The 8,707-nt window shown below is 37.2% G+C and overlaps 1 protein-coding gene across 1 annotated transcript; it reads left to right on the top strand.

Moving 5' to 3' along the window:
- Positions 1-4,704: 4,704 nt before the first annotated feature.
- Positions 4,705-5,640, top strand: LOC102268619 (olfactory receptor 5K4). The gene has a single exon (XM_014478563.2). The coding sequence runs from the start codon at positions 4,705-4,707 to the stop codon at positions 5,638-5,640; it is 936 nt and encodes a 311-aa protein (XP_014334049.2).
- Positions 5,641-8,707: the final 3,067 nt, after the last annotated feature.

Raw genomic sequence — 8,707 nt, forward strand, 5'->3', positions numbered from 1 at the left:
ATAGTACATAAATTTAGTTAACTGGTTCCATCTGGCGATATAAATCCTACAACAAATATACAAAGTCTGGAGCCAAGAATGACATACAACCCTCTTGGTGGCACTCAACCTAAAGTGTCAAAATGAACTTCAGAAATACTTGCTCATGCTTGACATGAAACACACAACTAATCACACTCAGTATATGGCAGTTTAACAAAGAGAATTATAAGGACTGACTGGGCCAAATTTTATGCTTACCACTCCTGTTTCTCATGTGTACCCTCAAACTTAAACAAGTCTTCAGAAGAGAGTTAAGTCTAATATGATGCTTTAGCCAACTCCTAGAGAACACTTTTAAAGTATAAAATCAAGAATATCTTGAACCCCTGTTTAAGTCACATCTATTTCCTCATTCTCCTTCTGATCCCTGTAAATCTGTTTAATTGTCATCACCTCAAATGATACTTCGGTAAGAAAATCTGCTCCGATTCCACTGCTATGGTTAAGCTTCTCACACATCTACTCTACTTCACTGAAGCGTTTTCACAATTGTGAAATGAAGTGAAGTGAAGTTGCTCAGTCACGTCTGACTCTTTGTGACCCCATGGACTATACAGTCCATGGAACTCTCCAGGCCAGAGTACTGGAGTGGGTAGCCTTCCCCTTCTCCAGGGGATCTTCCTGACCCAGGAATCAAACCGGGGTCTCCTGCATTGCACAGCTGTAAATATAAAAGATTCACACAATTTTGTTTAATGCTTGTCTCTCCAGTTTTATATCTGGCACATGCGTGCATGCTTAGTCACTCAGTCGTGTCCAACTCTTTGTGACCCCAGGGACCACAGCCCACCAGGCTTCTCTGTCCATGGAATTTTCCAGGCAAGAACACTGGAGTGGGTTGTATTTCCTACTCCAATACCTGGCACAGCATTCAATAAATAACTTTTGAATGAAGAACAACAAAAAAAACCCAATGGTATACTTAGGAGTAAGATGAACCAAATAGGTAAAACATTTATGCACTGAAAACAATAAGGCATTGATGAAAGAAATTAGAACAGATGCAAAAAAAAAAAAAAAAAGGGAACAATATCCCATATCATGGTCTGGAAGAATTAATATTGTTAATATGTCCATACTATCCAAAGCCAGCTATAGATTCAATGCAATCCCTATAAAACTCCCAATGGCAGTTTTCCTCAAAACAGAAAAAAACAATCTTACAATTCATGTGGAATCACAAAAAGACCCCAAGAGCAAAAGTAGTTTTGAGAAAGAAGGACATAAAAATATTCTAAAGAATTTCAATGTGGTGTAGGTCCATTTAAATATATATATATATATTCAACACATTCTGATTAGTTAGCAAGAGCAGCTGACTAACATCAAGGAATATGGTAATTTACAAGCTAAATATTAGAAAAATTCTTTTTACAGGATTTTCTTGGAAGTCCAGGGGTTAACATTTCGCCTTCCAATACAGGAGGTGTGGGTTTGATCCCTGGTGGAAGAGCTACAATTCCACATACCTTGTGGCCAAAAAAAACAAAACATAAAACAGAAACAGTATTATAACAAATTCAATAAAGACTTTAAAAATGGTCTACATCAAAAAAAATTTTTTTTAAGAAAAATCCTTTATAAATTAATAGTTTTTTAAAACAAAGTGCCATGATTTTTTAAATGTACTCAAGGATGGGCTTTTTTTTAATTAAATAAATACGTACTTGTGAGGAAAAGAGGATCTAATATTCAGTTCAGTTCGGTTGCTCAGTCGTGTCTGACTCTTTGCGACCCCATGAACCGCGGCACGCCAGGCCTCCCTGTCCATCACCAACTCCCAGGGATCTAATATAACACTGAGAAAAAAGGCAGAAATGCAGGAATAAAAATTATTATCATAGAATCCTGAGGAGGCAATGAGTATCAGAGTGTGATCAACAGTGACTAATTATTAACATATAGCTAATTAAGATAATAATTGAAAAATGCATTTCAATTTGGCAATTAGGAAGGGAGAAGTTATCTTGGTGAGAGAGCAATGTCAGCAAAATGGAGGGTGTCAAAAACAGAACCAGTTACAACCAGAACCTCTCAGCCCCTCCTATTCCTAGAATACACACAGTCTCTGGCTACCCAGATTTACTCTCTATTCCTTAAATATGCTGTTTCTTCCTATTAAACCTCGCCACACATTTTCTGCTTAGTGAAATCTAGCTTTTCCTTGAAGAATCATTGGAATTCTTTGTGGTGCCATCTCTTAGCTCTAAGTTATGCCCTTCTTTGTGTTCCCATATACCTAGATCACAGTTTTATTTTGATCAAGTGTTTGAAAAATCAACATGATCCTTAAGCTAGCTTTAGAGATGGCCATTTGATTTAACCTCAGACTTTCAAAAGATATCCATCTTAAATTGATGCTCTTTGGTTTACCTTTGTTTTGGGAACTATGTCTCTCAGGTTAAGAGTTTCTGCAGAAACACTGATGCAGATACCAAGGAAATCCCTTTAGAATCAATGGAAAACTTTTACTTTGCTCCAAGGCTAATATAATTATTGTCACTGACATATTGGTGGATGGAGTGTTCTAAATTTTCATAATTGATTCCCAAATGTTTTCAAGACCAAGGTTTTAATATTAATTTTGCTAAAAACAAATAATATCAGGTGGCCAATTACATACTATAAAATATCAGTGAACTCAAAATACAAGGACAAATTTCTAATTTATTTAAAATGTTAAAATGCAGAAACACCCACTTTCCTAAAATGTCAGCATTTTTAATTGGTTACTCATATTATCTAATTAATAATTTTCTTGGTTTCTCTCTAAATTGAAGACACTATGAAAGGCCATAACAAGACACAGAACCTATTTTGACTGCAAAAGGACCACTGTCTTATCAGCAGATATACAGGTAAGGCTATAAAGAATTCCGTAAAATAATTCTGGGAGATAAAGTAAACTGATTTCTAATTCAGTTTAATTTATATAATAATGTATGTTTCAAGTTGGGGAAGAGAAAATGAGTTTTCACTCAGGACTACTCTGATCCAATATCTTCTCTATAAAATATGATTATTGAAAATTAATCCATAGTCCACATGACAAGTAACTTTAGTTGACTCACCATCAGGTATTGCTAAAATAATAAAACACTGTCTTTGAATATTTTTACTAAGTTTTCATAAAATACTTTAATTCTGAAAGATTTTTCAAAAACTGTTATAGATCTACATTATAAAGGGCAAACATATTTTACTCATTTTACAGCCCTCTAGTGATAAAACTCCAGAAAACCTCATGATGCTATGTGAACAAAAAGAAAAACAATGTATTAAGTTCAGAACAGACAAGGATAAGAAAGGGAAAAAGTTAAATGAAATATTTTTAAGGTAATATACTTTGAAGAACTCTCAGGTTCTTCTCCAACATTATTTATTTGAAAAATTCAGAAACCAAAGATTTTATCAATTTATGGAAAAGAAGAAATATGATTTTACCATTCCTTAAAACTTATCCTTCTTGTAATAATAACTATTACAGTAATTTATAATAAATCTGGGTGATCAGTGAATTTCAATAAATATATAGTGCATTAGAAGGAAATGATGAGTTTGTAAACATAATCATATAATAAGTGTAGAACCTCCATGGGATTCACCAAAATGACACTAGTTGCTTAGAAGAGGTATAACAGAGTGTGTGTGCTGTGCTCAATCACTTTAGTTGTGTCCGACTCTGCAACTCTATGGACTGTAGCCCGCCAGACTCTATCCATGGGATTCTCCAGGCAGGAATGCTGGAGTGGGTTGCCATGCCCTCCTCCAGGGAATCTTCCAGATCCAGGGATCGAATCCCTGTCTCCTGCATTGCAGATGAATTCTTTACCCACTGAGCCACCTAGGAATCCCATAATAGAGTACAAGATAGGTATTTATATAAATACTTTGAATGGAGACTTGGTAACATCATAATCTCATAATGTTAAACATGTATTTAGGAGTTAAACCTAAAGACAGGAAGTATTAGGATAAATGAGTAATTAAGAATAATAACTTCTTGAGGGCATATGCCATACCACCATAGTAGTAGGATCCAAAATGTGATGAAATAAATATAAAAATGATAACAAAATTAACCTATTAATAAAACTTCTAAAATTTCTATATTCTTACTGTCTTAAAGGCTTAAAATGTCTTCCTTTAAATTATCCCTTGATAAAGGGATACTAAGCAAAAGAAATAATTTTTAAAGCCAACTATGATTCTGGGAAGTTTTAAAAATTAGACATTTTAAATGTCTAAATTAATTTATTTTCAAACACCACATCAATTCCATAGGACTGAATTTAAATTTTTTTTTCCTGGAGAAAAAAACACCATAAAATTTTTTTATGTCTTCTAATTTTGGAAATGTCAAATTATATATATTAACCAGGAATTAGTACATCAGCATTAGATAATTCATGCGTAAAAATGTTTTCTGCCCTGAGAATTTACACAGGATTTCTAGACTACCCCTCAGTACACAGTCTGTGATACTTTTATTCTCACAGACTTAATCTACTATGCGTGTACTAGTATTCAGGACACAGTACAGGATGATTAAAGATGAGCTTCTTTCTTTTTGTATGTGGGGAAATTAGAGGAAAGAACTAGATACTTTCTAATTTAGAATCTCGTTTCTGTGCCATTTCTATCCCAGCTGAAAAGCCAGGAATGGCTAAGGAAAACCAATCTTTGACAACTGAGTTCATTCTCAAAGGACTTACAGATCATCCAGTGCTGAAGACCCTTCTGTTTCAGGTGTTTCTTACCATCTATCTGATCACTATGGTGGGCAATCTTGGTCTGGTGGCATTGATTTTTATGGAACGTCATCTTCACACTTCAATGTACTTCTTTCTGGGTAACCTCGCTCTGACGGATTTCTGTTGCTCCAGTGCCATAACCCCCAAGATGCTACAGAATTTATTTTCTAAAGACAGAATGATCTCCCTCTATGAATGCATGGTACAATTTTATTTTCTCTGCCTTGCTGAAACTGCAGATTGCTTTCTCCTGGCAGCAATGGCCTATGACCGCTATGTGGCCATCTGCAAACCACTGCAGTACCACACTATGATGTCAAAGAAACTCTGCATTCAGATGACCATAGGAGCCTACATAGCTAGTAACCTGCATTCTATGATTCATGTAGGACTTCTACTGAGGTTAACTTTCTGTAGATCTAGTCAAATTGACCACTTTTTCTGTGACATTCTTCCACTATATAGGCTTTCCTGTACTGACCCTTATATTAATGAACTAATGATATATATTTTTTCAATGCCAATTCAAATCATTACCATTGCCACTGTCTTGATTTCTTATGTTTACATTCTTTTCACTGTTTTCAAAATGAAATCCAGAGAAGGGAGAGGTAAAGCCTTATCCACATGTGCATCCCACTTTCTATCTGTCTCAATATTCTACATTTGTCTTCTCATGTATATTCGACCATTTGAAGAAGGGGATAAAGATATACCACTGGCAATTTTTTACACAATAGTAATTCCTTTATTAAACCCTTTTATTTATAGCCTGAGAAATAAGGAAGTGATAAATGTTTTGAAAAAAATTCTGAGGACCTATAATATTCTTAAACAAACTTAATCTTCTATGGAAAACTGATTTTATTAAAATGATTTATAGATTAAGGGACACAGAAAATGAAAACTATATTCTTATATAAAATATTAATCTATAAATCATTAGACTGCTGCTGCTGCTGCTAAGTCACGTCAGTCCTGTCCGACTCTGTGTGACCCCAGAGACAGCGGCCCACCAGGCTCCCGTCCCTGGAATTCTTCAGGCAAGCATACTGGAGTGAGTTGCCATTTCCTTCTCCGGTGCAGGAAAGTGAAAAGTGAAAGTGAAGTCACTTAGTCGTGTCAGACTCTTCTCGACCCCATGGACTGCAGCCTACCAGGCTCCTCCATCCATGGGATTTCCCAGGCAAGAGTACTGGAGTGGGGTGCCATTGCTGGTAATAAAAGTTATTATTGAGTTTCCTCCTGATTTAGTCTGGTATTTGTGGAATTTGGATTAAGATCTGCCTGACAATTTTGAATTTCATTCATATATCTTTAAACCAACATAGTCTAATGATTTAAAGATATATGAATGAAATTCAAAATTGTCCAGCAGATCTTAATCCAAATTTCACAAATACCAGACTAAAATCAGGAGGAAACTCAATAATAACTTTTATTACCAGCAATGGCACCCCACTCCAGTACTCTTGCCTGGGAAATCCCATGGATGGAGGAGCCTGGTAGGCTGCAGTCCATGGGGTCGCTAAGAGTAGGACACGACTGAGTGACTTCACTTTCACTCTTCACTTTCATGCATTGGAGAAGGAAATGGCAACCCACTCCAGTGTTCTTGCCCTGAGAATCCCAGGGACAGGGAAGCCTGATGGGCTGCCGTCTATGGGATCTCACGGAGTTGGACACGACTGAAGCAACTTAGCAGCAGTAGCAGCAGATTATTCTTATAGAATTGTCTCAGATCAGTATTTTCAACTTAATAACTCAACAAAGAATCAAAATTAAATGTTTAGAAGAATTTGCCTTGATTTACCTTGTTTAGCTAATGGAAAACATTATATCTGATTCTATGTAGACTGTTTGAAACACTTAAAATTTTCTGGCAGACTGAAATGATAATTCTTATTCAGAAAACTGACCTGGTAGACACAAGTAGATGAGTTTGAGGGAGAGAGAGACTAGAAGCAAGCTAACTAATTGCATGTGTGAGCGTGTGCTCAGTTGTTCATGATAGCTTATGATGAACAGTGTCACTGGATTCATGGTCTCCAAATGAGAAGATTTAACTCTGGGACCAAAGACAGTCTCAGTCACTCAGAGCTTTGTGTAGAATTTATTAAAGTAAAAGGGATAGAGAAAGTGTCCAGCAAGAGGCACTGGAAAGGGGCAGGAGAGTACCTGCCTCACTAGTTTAAGCGGGGCCTTATATACTTCTCAACCAGCTGCTGAAAATAGATTTAAAAATATGTCAAGGCTACGAGAATTTTGCCCAGACCCTTTCTTGTAACGTACATCCTGGGATGACATCAGAACAAGATTAGCCAGAAAAAACAGGTTGCTGCTGCTGCTGCTGCTAAGTCACTTCAGTCGTGTCCGACTCTGTGCGACCCCATAGACGGCAGCCCACCATGCTCCCCCGTCCCTGGGATTCTCCAGGCAAGAACGCTGGAGTGGATTGCCATTTCCTTCTCCAATGCATGAAAGTGAAAAGGGAAAGTGAAGTCGCTCAGTCGTGTCCGACTCTTAGCGACCCCATAGACTGCAGCCTACGAGGCTCCTCCATCCATGGGATTTTCCAGGTTAACTCAGAGCTAAAGACTGTGGAAGTTTTTACCCAGACCTTCTCCCATAACATACATCTGAAGCTCAAAAAAGGCGTGTCCTTGAACAAGTGATACTGTTGCCTATGAGACCTACTTGTTTCTGACAAAAGAAAGTGAAAAAGAAAGAATGTTTACCTCCTCCTTAAAGGGGCCTTAGGCTTGGACTCATCAACCTGCCTAAGTTAACTATCTCACTCAAGTAGTATCCAACTCTTTGCAACCCCTTGGACTGTAAGACCGTCAGGATCCTCTGTCCATGGAATTTTCCAGGCAAGAATATCAGAGTGGATTGCCATATCCTATTCCAGGGAATCTTCTTGATCCAAGGATCAAATCTGAGTCTCTTGCACCTCCTGCACTGGCAGGTGGATTCTTTACCACTGCACAGCCTGGAAAGCCCCTAACTGTGCAGTAATCTATATTTAAAGTAATGAAGTTTGATCTAGATACAATTCCAAGAATGGGGAAAAAGGAGTGAGAAGGAATAAACACACACACACTCGCAGTCACATATACATTTTGTAGAATAATTAACAGCAAATTATAGCAAGTTGGCTACAGTAGATTCAGATCTACTTTATTTATTCTTTTTTTTTAGTTCTTTTTTTATTTTATTTTTAAACTTTACATAATTGTATTAGTTTTGCAAATATCAAAATGAATCCATCACAGGTATACATGTGCTCCCCATTCTGAACCCTCCTCCTCCTCCTCCCCACACCCATCCCTCTGGGTCGTCCCAGTGCACTAGCCCCAAGCATCCAGTATCGTGCATTGAACCTGGACTGGCATCTCGTTTCATACATGATATTTTACATGTTTCAATGCCATTCTCCCAAATCTTCCCACCCTCTCCCTCTCCCACAGAGAGTCCATAAGACTGTTCCATACATCAGTGTCTCTTTTGCTGTCTCAATCATCTTTCTAAATTCCATACATATATGTATACTGTATTGGTGTTTTTCCTTCTGGCTTACTTCACTCTGTATAATAGGCTAGTTTCATCCACCTCATTAGAACTGATTCAAATGAATTCTTTTTAACGGCCGAGTAAATATGTACCACTGCTTTCTTATCCATTCATCTGCTGATGGACATCTAGGTTGCTTCCATGTCCTGGCTATTATAAACAGTGCTGTGATGAACATTGGGGTACATGTGTCTCTTTCCCTTCTGGTTTCCTCAGTGTGTATGCCCAGCAGTGGGATTGCTGGATCATAAGGCAGTTCTATTTTCAGTTTTTAAGGAATCTCCACACTGTTCTCCATAGTGGCTGTACTAGTTTGCATTCCCACCAACAGTGTAAGA

Source organism: Bos mutus, chromosome 1 (genome assembly GCF_027580195.1).
Source record: "Bos mutus isolate GX-2022 chromosome 1, NWIPB_WYAK_1.1, whole genome shotgun sequence".
NCBI lineage: Eukaryota > Metazoa > Chordata > Mammalia > Artiodactyla > Bovidae > Bos > Bos mutus.